The following is a 22,553-nucleotide window of genomic DNA, read 5'->3' on the forward strand; positions in this document are numbered from 1 at the left end:
GGTTTGTTTGCTGTCCATTCATTTTTTTTTTATCTTGTCACGCGATATGGGAAGCTGCATCTTTCTGTCATATAGAGGCTTGGCGATCCGGTTAGTAAATCTGCACTTAGGAGAAAGGCGGTTTCCATTGCATGGGCGGTCTGCTACTGCATTTGATATGGAGGCAGGCATCTTTTTGTGCATCTTGTAAGGAAGATGTATTTATTCTTCCCTGGTAATCTGCAAAACTGAAAAAATGCAATTATTTTATTGCATTTAAGTGACTTGTTTTCTTTCTTACTCTCAGAAACTGTATCTCTATACTCAGCCCGGTTCACCCCCTCCCCTTCTTCAAGAACTATGTTTTTCTCTGTAAGCCCTCCCTATATCCTAATACTTCTACCCCTAACAGTGGTCTAGTAGATCACCCCTTCGATACACTAGCACTTCTACCTATAAACTGGCGCCAGTCCTCCACATAACTCCTGCTCTCTTGCCCTTTTTGTGCAGTTTTTATCCTTTGTTCCATTTGCACATGCGCAGTCTCGCTGGCGAGATTTAATGACCGAGTAGCGAGGGTTAACCCCGCCCCTCTTCTCCATTGGCTGACTTCCTAAACGGCGGCCAGCCATTGGAGAAGAAGTCTCAGTTACGTCATTGTCTCGCTCTAAGGCCCGTCTTTTTCGGATTGGGGCGTGTTTTTTAGGTTTGTTCTACCCTCTTCTCCATTGGCTGGAATGCTAAACAACAAGTCAAAAACACGCCCGTTGTTTACATTCCAGCCAATGGAGAAGAGGGGAGAAAGAAAAACATGCCCCCCAGTCTGCAAAGGACAGGGCTTAGAGCAAATGGCCAGCGCGTGTTTATCTCGGGAGAAATCTCTTAGCGCCAGGGCCCTGTATAAAGCCCGCTCCCTCACCAGTAAAACTAGCTTTTCAGGATACTTTTGTTGGGATTATTTAGCCTGTGGTGTTATCTGCGTTCAGTAGAGGGTAGTTACTTCCACCGCTGGGCACACTGCCAGCAGATAACTCTGGTGATTGGGAAACCATGTTTTTCCCCCTGGATTTATGTTGACTTTTTGTTTCTGATTCAATATCTTATTTTCTTCCCGTCTGCTTGTACGGTGCTGCCCTCTTCCTTGTTTATCTCCCTAATAGCCGTACCGTGGCCACAGGAGCCTGCATGCACTAAAGTCTCCCGCCCCTCTCTGCCCAGACGGCTAGTTATCGGCGTGTGACAGAATGATAGGCAAACAAACCAGCTGGTCATCCGGAGTCCGGCCTGGATGGGATCACTGGGGTGGCACGGAGGTACACGCGTCCCAGCGGCAGCGGCGCGCGCACTTTTCCCCGATCCCAAAACAAAAGGGATCGCGGGGCTTGGCATGGGTAATTCTCCTGGATTATATAACTCCCCTCCGAGCAGCCATAATAAAGTGGCGGGAGGGGCGGGCGAGGGGCGGGCGGCGGCGTCAAGTGTCCCGCCTAGCACTTGGTGGAGTGGTAAATACCACCATAGCAACAGCGTGACGAACAGTGGCGGGAGTAAGACGGGGCCAGAGACTGGAGGGCCAGGTGAGGCGAAGGGAGAGAGACCTGGAGAGTGGGCCAAGCAGATGGCAGGATTGAAACAGCCACAGGAGAGAAAAGCAGCTCACCAAGCTCACGTTTCTTAATAAGTGTGTTGGCAGTCCTGAGCAACGCTTAAAACGGTATTATCAAAGCATCCATGGCGATCGGATTAGTATAGGCGGCATTCTTTTCACACACGCAGAAGGTAACATATATTTTAATTTTGTTGTTCGTGTGCCATGAAGCGTGTAAAGCAAGCAGAAATCAATGGTGCTACCTGACTGCAAACAGAAAAGCGGCGCCACTGCTCTAAAAGTTTATGATGGCTCATTCCTGTCAGGCCTGCCTCGCGGGCTCCCTGCTGCGTGGCTGGAGTAGGTCAGCAGTAGTCACTGGTTATAGTTTTATTTTGAGGGATTTATGATTTTTGGTTCTTTCTTTTAAATTCTGTGCAAGGTCCTTGTTACCAGCACATATCTATGCCTGGCACTGCTTGGACAGATTGTGTCACATGGGTTCCTTCTGAGCTGTGCAGAGCAGATGACTCCACCCCCCCCCTATGACGCCACTGCCCACAACCAGCCTGCTTCTCTCACCCTATGCATCCTGCCCCCTCCTCCAAGTACCCCTTATCACCTTTTGCCAGTCACAGCATTTCCACGGGGCTCTCTGATTGCACAGCTGCCGGGCCTGGCTCCTCTCGGTCTGCTGCTGCTGCTGCTCCAGTTGGCTAATTTTTACAGAAGGCTTGATCTGGAGATGACTGATTCTCCTGCTGGAGTTTGGACAGGAAGATGACTACTCCGTATTTAAGTTTTTTGCTGCCCCTAATTTGGAGGTGAAATAGTTCTTTTTAGCGGTTATAACTGCTTCTTTATATTCAGCTAGGGCTAGTCTAGAGTAAAGTTTTCCCTGCTCACTGTAGTCTAGCCTCCAGGTGTGTTCTAGGAGCCTACACTGTGATTTTATATTTTTAAGTTCTGGTCTGTACGATGGGGCTGAGGCTAGATCTCTACATTGTTTTGTATATTTTTCTGGGACCAGAAAGTCAATAGCTGATCTGATCCAACTGTCGACATTATCAGCAGCCTTGTTATTATCGTGTAACCAACCGAGGGTAATATTTAACTAGGTCCTCTACTAGGTTAGTTTTGTGCCACGGTCTGGTTTTAGAAGGAAGTAGTTTGTTTTGTTGGGGGACTTTGTTCTCTGGAAAAGAAGAGGGCCTTATGATCGGTTCAGGTCAATGGAAGTATTTTTTTCAAGGTAATGTTTAGGTTATTGTTAAGATTGCATCTAATGTTTGATAGCCCTTCTGTGTGGGCTCCATAACAATCTGGGACAGCCCCAAGGCTGCCATATTATCTAATAGGAGGTATGTGTCCGCGTTGGTTACGCATTCTAGGTGATAGTTGAAATCTCCAAGTGCCGTGAAAGTGGGGGAGTCTGTGCATGATTCCGTGAATCTTTGGAGCGATTATGTGAATGGGGCCCTAGGACCCAGGGGCCAGTATAAGAGTAGTCCAGGGAAGGATAGGGTGTTATTAAGTTTGAAATTAAAGGTCATAGCTTCTACTACCAGATGCTGGATGGGATTCAATGTAGCTTTCAGGCTTGAGCCTCCACCCCTTTTCCCTTCCCTGTCTACACTGGCCAGTTCGTATCCTGCTGGTAGCGCCGCGATCCAGTCGGGCTCCGTTAGGTAAACCAGATCAGGATTGGTATCAAGAACTCAAACTCGTATTTTTGCTTGATTAATGATCATGTGTTTAGCAGTATATAGGTTAGCGATTTGATTGTGGAGTCGAGAGTGTTGTTTTCCCTCTTTGTGAGTATGGGTGTATGTGCCTCTAAAGACACAGCTATGGACATTATAACCCACTACCTCACAGATAACGACCAGGAAGGTACACCCCTAGCGGCAGTATGGGAAGCATTGAAATTAGTGGTGCGGGGGGAGTTTATTGCGCTCGCATCATTTGCGAGATTACGCAAAGAGAAGCGCAGAGTTGGAGAAGGAGGTGGGTGCCTTGGAGACGATACATAAGAGGACTGGGAGGTAGTTAGAGACAAAGCGGCGCATGTTGAAACACCTCGATTTAGATAGAGCAGAACACACCCTCCTGCGCTTGCGACACAAATTTTACCTTAGCGGGGACAAAGGGGGGGGTATGCTGGCGCATAGGTTACGAGCGCGAGCTCAGATCATGACAATTTTGTCCATTAGAGACCCTCAGGCAGTTAAGCATACCACTGACACCCATATTGTGGAATCCTTCCGGCAGTTCTATCAGGGCCTGTACAGGGGGGAGGCGATGGACTCTGGGGTGGTGGCAGACTACTTGACGTCCTGTAACCTTACACCTCTCTTCAAAACATCGGCGGACGCTTTTGATACTGCGATTCACATAGAGGAGGTCATATCTGCGATTGCTCGGTTGAAGGTAGCCAAATCCCCGGTGCCGGATGGCTTCTCTGCCATTTTCTACAAAACTTATTGTGTGGAGCTGGCTCCTCTTTTCACCCAACTCTTCAACTCCTTACTCGATACAGGGGAGGTGACTCCCTCCATGTCAGAGGCAGCTATCGCGGTCATCCTTAAACCTGGGAAGGATCCTAGAGACTGCCGCTCGTATAGGCCGATTTCTCTTGTACACATTGATGCGAAGCTCTTCGCGAGCATCCTAGCAGCGAGGCTCAGCCCCTTGATGGACGGTATCATAGACCCAGACCAGGCAGGCTTTGTCCCAATACGACAGGGGGGATAATACCAAACGGCTCCATCACCTCATAGACCTGGTCCGCCGATCATGGGCTAAGGCTTTTTTTCTTTCCATGGATGCAGAGAAAGCCTTTGATCGGGTGGACTGGGAATACCGGTTTGCAGTCGAGGGCCTACGGGCTGGGTGATAACTTTTTTAGTTGGGATCAATGCCTCTATGCCGCCCCTACGGCAGCGGTGCGAGTGAATGGGTGTAAATCAGTCCTTCTCCCCATCACTAGAGGGACATGACAGGGGTGTCAATTGTCCCAGTTGCTTCCTGCGCTCTATATGGAGCCTTTTGCCCAACGCGTACGGTCAAATGTGGGTATCGCGAGAATTAAGTTTGGTGCCAACACACATAAAATTAGTATGTATGCCAACGGTGTTATTCTGACTCTTACCCAACCTCACTCCACACTGCGGTACCTATCGGCGGAGCTCCTCGAATTCGGGAAGGCTGCAGGATTTAAAGTACATTTCTCAAAATCGCAAATTCTTAATATTTTTATACCCGCTGCAGAGGTCCAAGATCTGCAGCAGGACTTCGCCTTTCAGTGGGTGCACTCTGATATTACATATATGGGCATCCGGCTGACTTCCTCTATCGCTAACATGGCCTCCCTTAATTATAAACGATTGGTGGATCAAATTGCCAAAGCACTCTCGGACTGGTCCCGCCTCAACTTGGCCTGGTATGGGAGGCTGGCGGCGGTAAAAATGACTGTGCTCCCGCGTATCCTATCTCGCTTTTAGATGCTACCAGTGAGCCCCCCGCCGGGCCCCCTTCGGAAGCTACAGGGGCTCCTTAACAAATTCCTGTGTAGCAACAAGCGGCCGAGGCTGGCATTATCACTCATCACTGCGCCGAAAGCTGAGGGTGGGCTGGGCTTTCCCCTGCTGGCGGCTTATTATCAGGCGTCATGTCTCCGATATGTCACGGAGTGGAATAGGCCCTTGTCCAGCAAACACTGGAACTTCATGGACCAGACCGTAGCAGGCTGTAATATCTAGCGTGAGCAATGGCTGCCGCGCAAATACAGAGCGTGGGGACTTTACTCTTCCCCGGTGACTTCACCGACTTTGAAAGCTTGGGATCAATTAGCGCAGCGCAGAGGATGGACTATGTTTCCCTTCCCCATGACTCCTAGTGTTGACAATCCCAATTTTCGCCAGGGTGCGCGTCCCCAGTCTTCCACTGCTGGAGCGAGGAGGGCTGCAAAAGGGTTGGCTCCCTATTCGACCTTGAAGGCTTGATCCCCTTCCCCCAATTGTGTATAGACTACTTCCATTTGCCAGAGTCCGACGCTTTTCATTATTTGCAGTTAGCACACTGGGTGACCCAACCGTCAAACTTCGCTTCAATGTCCCGCCCCTTGACCGTTTTTGAAAAATGGTTAGCCTGCAAGAAGGATGACCGTGAGCTCATATCTGAATTGTATGGGATGATCCTGACATAACCCAAGAAACAGCGTACGAAGGCGCAGGTTCGCTGGGAGACTGAATTAGAGCGCTCTTTGACACGTAAAGAATGGGAACATATCTTTTATCGAGCGCACCACCCTGCCTCTAACACCGCGGGTGCGGAATCGGCCTATAAAGTAGCCGCTTATTGGTACTATACTCCGGCGCGCATCAAATCTTGGGATGTAGCGAAGTCAGGCCTCTGCTGGCGGGGGTGTGGCCTTACGGGCACTTTGGTGCACCTGTTGTGGCATTGCCCGAAATTGGTGCGATATTGGAAAGCGATTCTTGATGACCTTGACAATGCCTTTCAGATCACATTTCCCCGGGCACCTGAGCACACGCTGTTGGGACTCCCTCATCCCAAGTCCTTTCCTTTACGCTCGCTGAGGGGTAGACAGATTGCGTTAGCTTTGCTTGTGGTGCGACAGGTTCTTTTAGCGCAATGGGGTTCCTCGACCACACCTGATCCGCGGGATTGGATCCAGAGACTTTGGCATCTTTTGGCAATGGAACGTCTTTCGCTGAGCATTGATGGGAAGGGTTACGAATATGCAAAGCTATGGGGTCCATTCTTACAACTCCATTCTAAAGATCTGAGGGAAGTCAGGTGCCCGAAATACCTACAAATTCTACAGCTTATTCCTTTGGAGCCTTGGGGGGGCCACTAAGGTAGTCTGTGCAATGTTGAGATGTGACTGGCGGCCATGGAGGGTGGAAGGGGGAGTTAGAGACTGATGCGGAGCAGGGTGGGGGTGGGAGGGTTTGGGGGGTGGAGGGTTTGGGTGTTTGTCTATTTCTTGTTTATTTTTTTATAAAAGTGGTGTCTAAGCAGCTGCCCTGGCTGTATGCTATGGCTTGAAATTTCTTTCGCTGGATCGCCCTCCGGGCTGTAGACCCGTACGCTGTGTACTTGTCAGGATATTACGCTCTGCCGGCAACTGGATGTAGGCAGCTGAGCTGTGTATAAAGATGCTTTACCACGCAATAAAAATAATTGATTCTAAAGGCACGGCTACTGGGACACTTACCAAGGAGAAGAAATTGCATACATTACATCGGTAGGAACAGTTATCTTTCTCCCCATCCCGTAGAGGGGAATTACAGCTCTTACTTTTAAGTGCAAGTAGTTGCTCCTGTGAGTAGACATGGTAATGGAAATGACCAGGGGTTCTTCTGGTGCATGAAGCATTCTGGGTGCAGACATCCTTGCCTTTGGCATGCCTACAGGGCGTCCGCTGCGCGGTTGCGTGAGCATGCAATTTTTTGTCCCTGCGTGGCCAAACGCTAGCACGCTAACCTCTAATGTCGGATTCTAGCAGCGGGCCAGCTCTTACTTACAGACACCGCACAAGCAGTTTAAGAACAAGCAGTTTAGGTCAAAGTGCAAATCTAAAACAATGGATATGGGGGAAATCGTTGCTTAGTCAGCCTAAGTTTAAAAATTAATCCTCGGTAATGCTTCATGGTCACGTCATTATGCGATTTTATGTCCCTGCGTGCCCAAACACTAGTACACTAACCTCCAATGTCGAATTCTAGTGGCAGGCCCGCTCTTAATTACAGGCACCGAACAAGAAGTTTAAAACAACAAGTTTAGGGCAAATCAAAAATAATGGATATTCGGGAAACCGCTGCTTTAGTCAGCGTAAATTTTAAAATCAAGCAATTGACCTGCTATCAATACTGACTTATGAGCAAGGGGGTCTGATATATCAAATAATTTTACTCATCCTGTGACTATGGGAAAATGTTATATTATTTATTGACCAAGACTCATATGAGTCAGCCATTTTTACCAATCAGTGACAGAATTAAACTGGGCCAAAAGATCAAATATGATTTAATATTACCAGGTTCCCAGCAATGTATGAAATAATAAGGTCAGACTTGAAAATATGCTTCTAAACCCTGCAACTTTAATCCAAGCACACATATTTGGCAGAGGCAAAAGGAAACAAACATTTTAGTGGCGTTGCAGAACACCAAAATGCAAGCAGACTAGTCTTACTACCTTGAATACCAAACTCGCATTGTGTTGGTCTCTTCAGTAAGAAATAAAAATGGACAAAATCTCTCTCATAATATTCCAACTCCCCGTGAACCAGTCGTGAAGCCTGTGTGTGCTAGCAGTATGTATCGTAGCCTATTCAGCGCACTGTACTGATTCCCCCGGAGATGTGTCTCCTGTATTAAAATGATGTCTTTCGATAAATTGTAGTTATACTGTCCATTTCAACCCAATGTTAAGGCCGTTGACATTCCAGGACCATATCTTTATTGATTTAAAAGATGCTTTAAGTGTCGCCATCATGTAAGATTATCCTCCTACTTCCCCTTCCGCCCCCCTGTGTGCAACCACTCCTGTAGAGGACACTTTATATCTCGGATTTGTTCCTCTTATACCCCTCCCTGAGCACGTAACTGTCTGCTAAGAACATGATAATACAAGAACTTCCCCAACCTACAACCCCCTCCCTGCTACCCTGCTGTAAAGGCTGTGCATTCCCCAACTTGTCAACCTGCAGAGAGCCTGTCGCCCAATTGCTAACATTTACCAAACACAGTGGGGAAATGTTTTGGCCACTTCCGATTTCCAACTAGTACAGTTACTTGTGTTGAACCCCAGTGTTTACAATTATGTTGTGTAGTTCCCTTTCTTTTACTTTTCCGTCTTCATTCCCTTCGATAGCACTAATCCCCCATCCCTTCATTAAGTACTGCTTACAGTTGCATGCTAACTTCCTTAGCGTCGGGCTCCCCCTAAACCAGGTCATCAGTGTCCTCAACTTGCACTACTCCCATCAATGTCCAGCTCTGTTGCATGTGCCTCCTCTGCTTCTTGGTGGATTGGCTGTTCTCCATTCTTTTAGTCTCTGTCAGGGCCTCCTCGGCCTGATCTCGTCCCCTAGATGACGCTCCTGTTGGTAGTACGCCTCCCCTCCAGCCAATCCCATGCCTCATGGGAAAGTAAAGTAAAGTGCCAGGCCTTCCCCTCTGACATTATTCTGAGCTTTGCTGGAAAGAGCATCATATATTTAATTTCCCACTCTCCGAGTTCCCTCTTCACTGCCTCAAAGCTCCTTCTCTGTCTTTGCACCTGCAGCATAAAGTCGGGAAAGGACCGGATCAGGGTATTTTCAAAATGAATGACTCCTTTTGCTCTGGCAGCTTGCAGGATGGCACCGCGGGCGCGGTAGTTAAACATCTTGGCAATTATTGTCCTCAGCAGTGCCCCGGGTTTGAGCGGAGGCACAGGTGCCCGATGCACTGTCTCTATCAAGAAAAATCTGGACAGCCTCTTGGGTCGCAGCATATTCACAATGAATTCCTCCAGGAAGAGGGCAACCCTGGGACCCTCCGCCCCTTCAGGTACCCCCACAACTCTGATGTTGTTTCTTCTTGCCCGTCCTTCCTGATCTTCAAGTTTGGCTGCCATTGTCTTGGTCTGATGGGTTAGAGATTGTATTTGTGCCTCCAGGTGTCTAGTCGTGGACTGGAGCTGGGTGACGTGTGTCTCTGCTGTCACAACATTATCCCTGAGTTCTGAGAGCTCTGTCCTGATCAGGTTGACCTCAATAGTCACTGTATCTATTTTGGGTCCAGTGTACCCTTCAGGTCCTTTATAGCGGCCATTATGACCCCCAGGGAGGGCTCCCTTACCTCCTCTGATCCTTCTATTTGTGGGGGTTTGGGAATTGTTTAGTTGTTCATCTTGTTTGACTGCATGGCTCCTGGCCCCTTGGGTTTCACCATTGCGTTGTCGGTCTTTGACTATATTGGCCAAACTTGTTCCACCTTTGGTGTCCAACACGCCCGGGCCCTGTTGCTGTTCATTTCAGGTCAGCTGTGATAATGGGGTGGGAGGCAGGTGGACGAATTGGCTGGCTGCTGCCTCTGCTCAGCCTGTGTCCCTTGCTGCAGGTCCTCTTTTATTTGATTCAATTTAACCCCCTTCGCCTATGGTCTGTATGCACTATTGAGGCCTGGTCTGTGTACGCCGGGGATCAGGTCACGTGCCTCACTCGCGTTTCAGACCGTGTCAGTGACTGCTGCCTGGTTCCTGCTGCCCCCGGTATGCTCCCCATGTGGACCTATGTGCAGCCACGTCCTATGACTTCGGATCGAGTGGGGGGGATGGAGGGAGGGGCGGAGACGTGGGTATTACGCGGTCTCCTGGGCTGTTTGTGTTTTGCGGCCCAGTGGACGAGAAGTGCAGGTTTGTATATTCGACGCAGCACGCTTAACTCCCTAGCCACCCTTGCTTTATGTGTTTCACCTGCCGCTATGTCACATTTTTGAGGGCAGCCTTCTCAGTCAGTGCGGTCCCCGGCAGGCCCAGCCACACCTCGCTGCCCGGCCTCCTCAGCTGCTGTACAGTGCCTTTCACCACAAATCCGTCTGGGCGGTCAGGGGCCTCACCCGCTTCCCCGCTGATCCAGGATGTCATCGCTGCAGATGTCAGCGTCTTCTTGGGCGGCTCTTGTCAATGGCATCGGCGGCTGCTTCCGCACACCTATTATGTCTCCCTGCTCACCATGTCTACCATCGCTTTACCAGGATTCTCTTTGGGTCCTCAGATGCCCCAGCTGGTCTGTAACACTTTTCTGTTATTTGAATGTCGAGTTACATTTGGATGGCTGATCGGATTGCTGGGTTATGCGACATTAATGGCGGAGTCCAACTACAGTGTGACCATCTTTAATTCGTGGCCAAGACACGTCCCCAGTATATTATTTTTGACTCATTTAAAAAACTTACCGGAAAAACTTGCCCATATAACTTGCCAAAGCCCCACACACTGCACTTAGAAATCAAACTGCAAATATCCTAAATCAAATTACATCATCCTAATCCATAAGTATGTGATTGGAACAAGACAGTAGGTTTGAAAATCTCACTTACCTCTGCAACACTCGCAATAGCTTTCGGCTTTTTATAGGGTATTCCTCTTGAAGGTGCAAGTATGCAGGATGTGTACCTTTGTCAATTAAACTACTAAAGGCAGTGTTGTTTTCTGGCAGTCGCAGCAATGAGCGCCAAATAAACATCCTGCAATTCAAAATGGATGTTAAACAAGCATGTCTTTAAAATGAATTAAAACACTGAAATGAAACATAATAAACTACTTACTGGTAAATAGAATTCTACAGCATTCATTTCTACCATGGATTAAAATGTTTTTAAAAATATGGACTTGGGGTATTTTAAAGTTTATTTAGGGATTTGTCATTAAAGTCACAACATTTAAACAGTACAAAACAATTTGTGTTCTCCCATGCCCCCTCCAGTGCCTAGTAGGAATGATGACCAGTCCCCCTTAGTAAGCACTCAAAGGGTGATCGCTGTTTGATCTTTATTCCTTTACTTCAAAAATAAACAGTGGCTCGTTTCTAACAGTGCCAACCATGAGCCGGCTTAAATATGCCTGTGGATGGCTGTGGCCTCCACACGGGATTCCACTCCTAGACATGGGACACGGTTGCCCCGAGGAAGGGTTCAGGCGGGGCACTCCTGAAGAGGTGCACTGACCTCTACAGTACTGGACATTTCTGTGAGCTTACAGCCCCTCCAGCATACATTATTGAGCCTGCTATATAATCACCCTTTGGCTGCTGCTCTTTATTTTTGGTGTACACAATCTTGCAAGCTGCCCTTGACGGCCCCGGAGATCTTCCCTAAACTGCAACATAGCAAGGCATTGTGAGTGGTTGTTACTCCCATGCTTCCCTCCCTTGATACTACCTTTGAAGAATTTCAAATGGTTTACTATCCTTCACACCGATGGGGCTGCTTTTGCCACTACGCTTGAGGGACTTGGTCAGCGCAGGACCGTCTAATAAATAAATGTACTGTCAACTGCGGCATTCAGTCAGAGGTATAGGCTTGGAGCTCCCTCAGCCAGCGACAGACACCACATGAGAGATATTTAATTGACCTGGACTTTTATGTGTGTGCAATAACTGTTGCTGCAATCCCAGAGCATTGGTGCTGCTCGTGCAGCCATATCCCTCAGATAGTTGGATACTGGCCAGTGCACTCAGGTGGTGGCCGGTGTTGCCTTGTACCAGACTGTTGGGTTGCTGTGAAATGGGTCGCCAATGCAGAGTTGCGCATGTTGCATCTTCAGTGCCCCCTGCTGATCATGACCGGCTGCTCAGTGGTGTGAATTACTCAGATGGAGCCGCTCCTCTGCTCTCTATTAGCGCCACACTGGACTATGTGCTTGCAGCGGTGGAGAGGATTGGTACCTGTTGTAAATAGATTAAGTAGGCAGCAGGACACGTCTTCAAGATATTAAGATAGGTTTATTAAGTTACAAAGAATAAGACAGCAGAGCAGTAAACCCCCACAGCTGACCAGACCAACTGCCAAGGCTGCCACACACCAGATAGAACACACTTAGGAACTATGGGAGATAGAGAAGGTAGGAACACTAAGAAAGGACTACAGACACCAAGTAGTCATATTGAAGCAAGAAAGAATATACAACAGTACCACTCTGGACCGGAGCGGCCCAGTCAGGTAAGAGCAGTGGGGCAGGCTGGGGGGGGGGGGGATTCGACAGATTACCATCCATGCCACCGCTCTTACCTGCACGGGCCGCGGCTGACTCTGGAGACCATGCGGGCATCACCTGAAAGCAAAATAGATGCAGTGACAACGGATCTGATGCTGTTTCATGCAGATCACTGCAAACTTGCTGACAAGGTTCATAATGCTGAGCTGACCATCGCGGAGCTTCTGCCGAGGACTCGTGAAATTGACTCTTCGATGCGCCTGATGGCAGAACGAGTGGAGGTTCTGGAATGCTGTGTGGAAGATTCGGAGAGCTGCTCACGCCACAATCATGTACATGTGTTGTGTTGACTGGAGTAATCGGATGCCGTTGCATATGTGGAGCAACAGTTGCAGCAGGTGCTACCTCAGGTTACTCTTTCATAGCTTTTCTTGGCGGAGCGTGCCCATCAGGTTTTGGCACCCCGTACGCAACCAGGCTCTAACTCCAGACCGTTTTTGTTTCACCCACTACTCTACAGAGACAGGGATGCTATCTTGCGTGAAACACAAAAGCTATGAGAGATCACAGTGTACAACGCAAAGGTAATGTTTTTCCCGTACTACACTGTACTGGTGAAGAAACAACATAGCTCCTTTCTCGCAGTTAAGTGGCGGTTGTAGGAAGCTGGCTCTGTATATACTATATCAAAGTGAAGTATAGTGTGCACAGAGTCCAGTTAGACCCCAAAGGTAGGCAGAGGTACAGTTAGATAGAACCTTACTCTCTATTTGTGGTAGTGTGGTCGAGCAATAAGGCAGTAGCAGAGGACAATGTTAAGCATTTGTTGTACAAACGCAGTCAGCAAATGAATTCACACACTCAAAGACTGAACTTCAGACCAATTGTTTTTGTAAAAAAAAATTATTTGAGTTATTTTATTTTCTAGAACCAAGCAAGCCTGGCACAGGAATAAGTGCTTTACAGTAGTAATGCAATTGAAATACAGTTTGAATGATAATTGTATATGCACTTTGATTTGATTTACCGTATGGATGCAGAGAAATGCAATAACTAGTAAATGCAGTACATAGACTTGCATAGGCTTTTCAGTAAAATAGCAGGTAAGTAACTTTTGAAAATACAAGGCTTACACCGAGTAGTATACCTATATACTGCTCTGGGACATTTCCTGAAAATAGGTAAGTAAAATTGCTTTTTTTAGATTATGCAATTTTAAAGAATTTCTTTAGTTTCTCAAACTCCACACTTAGAATCTTTTCACAGATAAACAGTCAATGTTATCCTATGGAGAAAAATGGGGTTATCGGTTTTGAGGTAAGTGTTTGGTAGTGGGAGTTGAGGTTCTGGAGGTAGACTGAGGGGTCCCCCAGGGTCAAGGATGCACTCTTGTTACACTCTCAGCGGCACTAGGGCGGCCGGGTGCAGAGTGCTGAGGCCCAATGTTATCCAATGGGGATAGGGGGCCTCTGGTTGGTGGGTGCGGTATAGCAGGCCACTCGGCTGTGGGAGCAAAGCTCCTGGACTTTAGCTCAGGGCAAATGGGGAAACAAATAAGCACCAGAGGTGCACCCTCAGCGGCACTAGGGCGGTCGGGTACAGGGTGCTGTTTCGACGTCGGGCGCCCTGTTGGTTTCAATGGAGAACCTCCGGTTTGCAAAAGTGTTGCAGGCAGGGAAATGTAGGTCTTTTGGGTGCGACCACCATTTCGAGAGTTACGTTGGGAAGTTAGGGGTTGGTTAGGCACTGTTGGTTTGGGCACACAAGGCCGTGGGGCATCGGGTGCAGAGGTGCCTTTTGGGGTCGGATCATCTTACCAGCTCCTGGTCGAAGTTAGGGGGGGGCTTCTGGGTTTAGACTTCAGGCGTGGGCTGGGGGCAGGTCAGAGGTCGCCGGATCTCAGGTCAGGATCACCAAGGTGACCTCCTCGTTGTGTTTACCCACTCTAGCTCAGGCCGTGGACGGCGGGTGCAGAGTGGGACAGATCCTCGGTGTCCGGCTAAAGCCAGAGGTCGCAGATTAACACATCCCGTGTTCACGGGAGACAAAGTCTTTGTGCTTGAAGGCAGGCAGGTCGTCCAGGGATTTCGAGGTTGCTGGCTGCAGGACACACCAGGATTTTGTAGGAGCAGGTTCAAGGGGGAAGTCAGTGGGCGTCTTCCTCTTGTTAGCTACTGCACGACTGTTTGGTCCTTCTTCTTCTTGCAGGTTCTTGTCTGAGGAAGCAAGGATCAGGGGTGCCCCTAAATAGTATATTAAGGGGCATTACAGGTAGGTAAAAGGCAGGGACCAATAGGTCCCTTCCCTGGGATGGGTACACCCCCTATCATGCCACCCTCCAGTGGGAGGGGGGCATGAGCCTGTCCCTGGTTGGCTGAGTACCCCCATCTTCAAGATGGCGTGGACTGAGAGTTGTGCTTCACCTCGCCTCCTCCACCTGAGGGGTGGTGTTGGCAGAGGTGGGCACACCTCTCTTCCTCACTTGTTTTTCCCACTGGTTCTCCCGCCCAAGGTGGGGGTCAGAACCAGTGTGGACCAGTTGCTGAAAGCAGTACGTGGCCTGGGGAATCTCACAAAGGTGGCAAGCCTTGAAGCTTCCCTTTTGTGAACCCTGCCTATCCTGGGGCAGGAGGCTTGGCACCTTGTCCCAGGATGTGCATTGTTTCAGGCCCCAGAGAGCAGCAGGCTCTCGACCCAGGGGACCAGAAACATGTCTGGTGGTGGCAGCTGAAAGCAGCCACCCAGCCTGGACAATAGTGGTAGGTTCGTTTTCAAGGGGCATCTCTGATATGCCCTCTGTGTGCATTTTCCATTAAATCCCATACTGGCATGAGTGTGGGTTTAATGTGCTGAGAAATTTGATACCAGTTTGTACTTCATTCACGTACATTGTTGATGAGTGATTGTTAACTGTGACTGGACCATTACTAATGTCTTGTATATAACATTTCACTGTCCCTCTTGCGCCGTTCCTCACTGGTTTTCACTTGTCACATCGTGCCGTTCGCTGTCTTCACGAGCACAAATTTGCACAAGTGGTACAGGTTACATGTCATTAAATGTAACCCAGTGCTTTTTTTGTTCCTTTTTTTCTAAAGCTGTAGATAAAAAACGCTCTCAGCATTTTTTGCTAATCAATTCATGTCTCTCTGCTTTTTTATCCCCTTGCTCCTCTACAAATAATGTGTACACATTTAAACTTGCCTTGTATTTACACCTGTTGAGACACTGTTATTTGTTGTATATGCTTGCTACCCAGGTTCAGCTAGGTTTATGGGTTACCAACCTGTTTTTTGGTGTTTAGTTATTCATAATCTGGGCATAGTCCAGTTCAGAGTGGGCATACTGTCTAGGGCTGTGCAGCGAAGAGTGGGTATCTGAATCAGACAAAACAATTGGATTCCCTTTCAGTGTCTGAGGCATCTATGGGCCTGCAAGTGCCGTCGGTCATGGTGCTAAATGCAGCGTCAGGCATGGTGCCAAATGTGAGACTATCGAAAGCGATGGTCCTGGGTTAGACGGAGAAGAAATTGAAGACATGGTCAGCCTCAAAGCGAGTTTGGGGGGCGCAGAAGACGTCAAGGACGGATCTGCCGATGGTAGACCGATTGGAGGACCCCTCAGATTCATAGGGCCTGAAGGTGCTCCAGAAGAATAAGGTGTGGCACCGAAAATGTGGTGGTGGAGTTGAGGTATGTTCAGGGTGGGAGTAAAGTGGGACTAGTGTTGAAATAGGATCGTGGTGGGAGAGTTCCTGACCTAGAGGTGCCTTGGGCATTGTGTGACTCAGAGTGGTAGCAGTGGCAGGCTGAAGGAGATATGCTTTAATTTTTATTCATGCTTCTAGTAGCACATACTTCACATACATGAGCCCTGTCACCTCGATGATCACTGGTATTGAGAACAGCCTCAGGAACTAGTCCATGCCCTCGACTTTGACTAGGACAATCATGGTTTCAGCTTCAACTGTTATGGCTTTATCAACCTCAGGAGTTCAGCAATGGCACGTTAAGCCTCACGGTGGCGGATGGAATATTCTTGTTCATTTTTGAAGCACCACAAACATCTGTCAATGACAGTCACAACACAGTTCAAATGTTGTAGTTTTAGAGGATGACATTGTCTGCACACTTTGAGAAGATGTGAGCTAAAATCTATGCCAAGAGTGACAGAATTCGTTAAGCTTCAGAATTGCTTAGGCATGAGCAGAAAGAAAGGCACAGGCATCAGTGCGTGAAATGGCACAGACAAAGAGTGGCCCGACATCATGCCAAGGCCGGACTGGACCAGGCAGAGCTGCATAAGGCCACCTGTAGAAGCGCAAGATAATTGCTATTAAAGTTTCTGGATCCAGTTTGGTAGCTGGGGAAATTCAAAAGGTGAGGAATTGGCGGTTTGAAGCCTATTTATATTTTATTTATGCATGAAAGGCTTGAAGCCGTAAATTATTAAGACAACCTCTCACGCTCTTAGTTGCATTGCCACTGCTGAATTCACAACTTCATATTGCTAAGTGTGACCCTACAGACAGTTTAACTTATCTGGGAGACCTCATGTCATGAATACATCAAACAGAACAATCCGAAGAAGTACAGAAAGAGAGAATGGGATTTGGGTCAGCCTGCTACAGTCATTGGTTTTCATGTGTTGTTCAAGGATTGTCCTTGCTTTGATGGGCAGTCCATCAAACCCATGCCAATCCTGTTTTCACTAGCTCAAGAAGAGGCTTCTTTGTTATCCTTGTAAGTCTCCATCCTATCATAACATTTCCACTGTCCCAGTCCATTTTTCCCTCCTCACTTTGATTTTCCCTCCTGCACCTTTTGGTCACTGCTCCCAAAAATTGTTCTCACCTCCCCTTTGTTTATGCTCCTCAATGCTGTGCCCTGCCCAGCCCCCACCTACTCCTTGTCACCTTTGCACCCCTTCATTGTTGTCCTTTTCTTCTTTGACTTTGCCTCCATGCTAACCTCTCTCGCTCCTTCCTTCACGTCATTCCCTGCTCCCTTTATCTTTGTCCTTGGTACTCTACACCTGCTGATATTCAAGCCAATATTCAGCACACTCCACATTCTCGCTTTTACCGGTCATATCTCGATTAGGATTATTTGTAATAACTGTGTCTGCATCCTTTGATGATGTACATATTTTGCTTCACACTTTAGCTTTTGACAACAGCAACAAACACAGGCCAGAACCGGAGCGACAAACACCAAGAAGAAAGCTACACCTGTATAGAGGCCTGAGAGCAGACTCAGGCGTGTGTGAACACACAAATTCGACATAGCATACTGTAATCTATTATTATTAGACCAGCCTCTGTGGACACAGCTATTTTAGCACCTTGGATTTATGGCCGATCAAGCCCCCTGATGCCGCCTCCGATTTCTGGCCATTTCAGCCACAAGAAGCCGCCATTGAGTAACGGCAGCTCTAACCCCCAAACACTGCTTCCGATTACCGGCCCCTCCAGCCTCCAGAAGCCGCCATTGATTAATGGCCGCTCCAGCCTCCCAACACCACCATTAACCAATGGCCACTCCAGCCTCCAAACACCGCCACTGATCAATGGCTGCCCAAGCCTCCAGACGCCGCCTCTGATTTCTGGCCACTGCAGCCTCCGGGCCTCCGGGCCTCCTGATGCCGCCACTTCGTACGGCTGCTCCAGCCTCCAGACGCCGACATAACTCTCCGGCCGCTCTCCTGCATCTGACCCTCTGTCTCGCTGCTCCTTGGCGCCCGCACGTACATTAAGCCTCAATGGAGCTCTTACAGAGGGAGAGCTCCTTTCCCCTTGATTTGGGCAAGTGGTAACACCTCGGGATAATCAATATCCCGCCGTCGCCTCCTGGCGCATGAGCCGGGCTCTCCCAAGGCCTGTTGTCTCCCATGCCCGCGCCTCACCTGAGGCCTATTTGAGCGAGAAAACCGACAAACCAAGACCGAGCGCCCCCGAGAACGACTCAGCTGGGATCGTATGAGCTGTATGAGATCCGTCTGAGGCCGGTTGTGACTCCCCCCGCCCTGCGCCTCGCCTGATTTCTGACGACTTGGACCCGAGGCTCTTGATGAGCCTGCCGATGGACGCACCTGGATAACTCAGCCCCCGGAGGCCGGTGCCCTGAAGGTGAGCCCGCAACCCGTAATTCCTGAGGGTGCACCTCGAGGGTTGCGCCCTGACTGCTCTCCCTTCAGGACAGGACACATAATATTCAGCTGCTTTGTCCCTACGAGGCAGGCAAATCCCTGAAGTAATCTGATTCATGCTGAGGCCTCTCGACTGTGGTCTGCTGATACTCCCCAGTCCCCCACGTCAAGGGTTGCGCTTTGATTGCTTTGTCCTACAGGACACACATATCTCCTCCTTTGCCCCAACGAGAAAAGCGCCTTGAACCTGCTGTAATCCCCGACGTTATTGGATGACAGGCGGAGGCCTCTCGACTGTGGCCTGCTGATACTCCACAGTCCTTGCCCCGTGCGGGGGCTGGCGATCGGAGCCTTGATGAGCCTACTGAAAATAGACCACCTCGAACTCACAAACCCTTTAATTTCCTGTGGCTGTCCACCAGAACACCTTGACCCTGAGGTAGGCTTGCCGCTAATTGGCCCTGATGTTGCTTGTAACCGAATTGAGACCTGCCGTCTGTAACATGCAGAGTCTCCCCCGTCCTCTCCCTGTCTGACACTGTTGATTGAGACCCATACAATTATAGTGCCTAACTGCGGGTCCCTACCGTGACGGTCTAACAAAAATACTGGGCCATTATAGCCCCTGGACCCAGGCCGGGGAACGGATAGATAGGTACAAACAGTGGCTCCAAGCACCACACTGAGACCTCTGGAGCCCAGCGCCTCTTTCGGGCCCTTATGAGAACCCTTTGATGAACAATTACCCTGTAATAGCGTGAGACTATATAATGTGTGATTAATGCTCTACATTGACCCCCTCTATCCATGCTTTGTTCAATCAGTTTATAATGTAATGTAATGTAATGTAATGTAAATGACATTTGTACCGCGCAACTTCCACTCCAAGGAGTATCTTGTGTGAATCAGTGTCAACCCATATATAATATGTGATTCTTTGTTATCTTACTAGCCTGGTCACCTACCTCTATCGCTCTCCGCTCTATACTGACGACTTTCCAAATCTCAATATCTCAATATCCCCCGTCCTACCCTACTACTACCCCCAAATCTCCCTTTCCCCCTCCAAGACCCTAATCCTCTACTCTCCTACCTTCGACCCCCCTGTGTGGATGCCGTGACATCCTAGAACTCAACCCCACCCTCCTTCCCACTCCCTCTCCTTCTGCGCTCTTACCTTAGCCCCCTTCTTCTTTAATTCTCCCTTTCCCACCGCGCTCTTACCTTTTAGCCCCCTTCTTCTTAAATTCTTGCCCGCTCCTTTTCTAGCCTAACCTCTCCACCATGTCCCGCATCATTACCACCCTCACCCCCCCCTCTGACCCCCACAGACAAACAGTCCGCCCACACCAAACAAGGACCCAACTCCTGGACCATTCCATATCCTCCAAATCTTTCGAAAAATGCCAAAAAGAATCTTAAACATACATTTTTAAACCAACATCCCGAAACCCTCATTGAAGACAACTATCACAGCCCCACATCCCTCATTAAAACTAACTATATTTTCTACACCAAACGCCCCTCCAAATGGAAGAGCAACTTTTTACACCACCTTCCAGTAGCTAGCGCAATCAAAATCCCCCACGGTTTTAAACTTGCCACCTCTCCTTCCTCGTCTTTCCCTGGTGAAATAACCATATCCATCTACAAAACTGGCAATATTCTGATCCAAGCCTCCGAACAGCACCTCACAATTTTTTTAACTCTTCTTCAGCACTCTGTCTAACCAGCTGTCACTACCCTCTCCTCCTTCAACACCCTCGTACCCCCTCAATCCCTCCGAGCACCCCCCAACCGCCACATCTCCTAACCCTCTCCCTAACGTCAGGACCCCCCAACAACTACTACTACCCTGGCACCCTCACTTGAACTCTCTCCTACCTCAATCCTATCCCCTCCACTGTTCCAAGCTACCCCCCCATCCACTCCCTATTCCCCTCCACATCCCAGGGAATCACTCCTTCCCGCTATGACTCTCCCTGCTCTCTAACTCCTAGCCCACCCTCCACTCTGTCATCCTCCCCCCACTACCCCTCAAATACACCCCTCCCTATTCCCATACCCTCCAATGCCCGTCCACCACCTACACCTAACCACCTCCCCAGTACCCCACCTCCCCCTCTAAACTGTCCGATAACTAGAAAAACTCCTCTTGTCCTTGGCCCCTGCCTCCACAAATGGAACTTCTATGTCACCCTCATTCGTACCCCCTTGCCGCAATCCGGTCCCCTCTCCTCACTCCAGCTCCCCTTCCCAACTACTCCCAACTTCCACCTCCCAGAGACTGACGCCACCCCCCACAACAATTCCCCCCCCCCCGTAAAGACACATTCCCCTCCACAACTCCGGCTTCACCCACTGCTCTGGAAACATCCCCCTCCTTCCCCGCCATCCCACCCCTTCAAACTTCCATATCCCCAATTGACCATCCACTTCCTACACCCTATCACCACCCTAACACCCCCTCCCCTTATAATCCACCCCCTTACGACCGTTAGCCCTCATGTCCTGATCCCCACCTCCTCTAACCTCTCACCCACCCACTACGCCGAAAACACATCCCCTTTCACACCTCACATACTCCCCTCAAATCCCCTCTTCCCCCTCCCCCCACTCCAAACGTTCGCACTTCATTCCCATCCCTCCCTCCCACTCCCGGGCCACTCTACTCTCCCCTCCCCTGGCCTCATCCACACACCAACCCACTCACATTAATCCCCCTTGATGAACCGCGCACTCCAAGATGTCAACCTCATCTTCCTTGTCACTCTGTCCCTAACACCTCCTCCACTCCTAACACCTCCACTTCCCTCCTTTTCAACCTCAGCCAGTCACTTCGTAACCTGGACGATAATCTTGTTACCCTAGCTACTGAACTTACCCTGCTCAGAAAAGATTTTAATCAATTTAAATTCTACAAACCCATTTCCCGCCCCTCCTGCCCCCCCCACCCCCCATGTGCTAAGTCTCGAAAACACTTAGATCCCAAACATGGGTCAACAACGCCACCCTTACCCGCTCTCATAGACCCTTCGTACCTCTAACACCTACTCCGCCCTCGACCTCTCTGCCCTCTGCTTCACCTACCTCAATGACCCCAACTGAAAGAATCTCCCACCCCTCACTCTAAAATCCCTGTTATTTTGGGGACCAGAAGTACCCCATAGACTCTTTGCTCCCCCAGACTCCCCACTCAACTCACCAGTATTCAATTACTCCCTCTCCCTATCGCCAAACCCAACCCCCTTACATCCATGCTCGTGAACTGTAGTTCAGCAGTCTGACATGAAACCGGAATCTCTGAAACCATTCTTAATGAAGACACCGACATCGCCTTCCTCACGGAAACCAGGCTCAAAGACCATTCGTCACCCATCATCGACCCTCTGACCCCCCCTGGCTCTACTCTATTATCAGAAGAGACAGACCTGAAAAAATAGGGGGTGGCCTAGCAATCATTTTTAAAGAAGAACTACAACTCTACCCCATTAATAACACTGATTACACAACCTTTGAATACTTAGGTGCCGAACTCAAAATGAAATGCTCCCCGCCAATACGACTGCATAACATCCATCATCCCCCTGGTGAACCCCTTCTCTTTACAGAAGAATTCTACGACCTCCTTACTAAATCGTTACTCTCCAGCTCCAAAAACCTCTTCCTAGGAGATCTTAACCTCCACTGGAACGAACCTGATGACCCGGCAATGAACCTCATCAATAATCTCCTTGACATTAGCGACCTCAAACAACTTTGCCTCTCCCCTACCCACATCGAAGGAGCTATCCTAGACGCAATCATCTCCAACCCAGATCTTACATCCCTATTCAACATCACCCCATCGACTGGTCTGACCACCATCTTATTCGGTTCACAATATCGCCCCCAACCCCTCCTGCCCCTTCAAAAACCAACAAAACTACAATTGTAACAAGAAATTTTAAACAAATCCCACCTGGTGCACAGGAACATAACCTCCAATCCCAACTTAGTGTCACCCCCTATCTCTTCTAATGCAAATGAACTCACTGAACATTTCAACAATATTGTTTCAGAGGTGTTAGACCAACTTGCCCCTCTGAAAAATAAAACATTAAAAAAA

General features: G+C 49.0%; 1 protein-coding gene across 1 annotated transcript in view; it reads right to left on the minus strand.

Moving 5' to 3' along the window:
- Window positions 1-22,553, minus strand: part of TBC1D31 (TBC1 domain family member 31) — a 670,562-nt gene that overhangs the window by 321,741 nt on the left and 326,268 nt on the right. Inside the window, exon 10 of the mRNA XM_078686822.1 lies at window positions 10,684-10,830. Within this exon, the coding sequence (XP_078542948.1) occupies window positions 10,684-10,830 (147 nt within the window). The remainder of the gene's footprint in view (window positions 1-10,683; window positions 10,831-22,553) is intronic.

This window comes from Lissotriton helveticus, chromosome 4_1, assembly GCF_964261635.1.
Source record: "Lissotriton helveticus chromosome 4_1, aLisHel1.1, whole genome shotgun sequence".
NCBI classification, from domain to species: domain Eukaryota; kingdom Metazoa; phylum Chordata; class Amphibia; order Caudata; family Salamandridae; genus Lissotriton; species Lissotriton helveticus.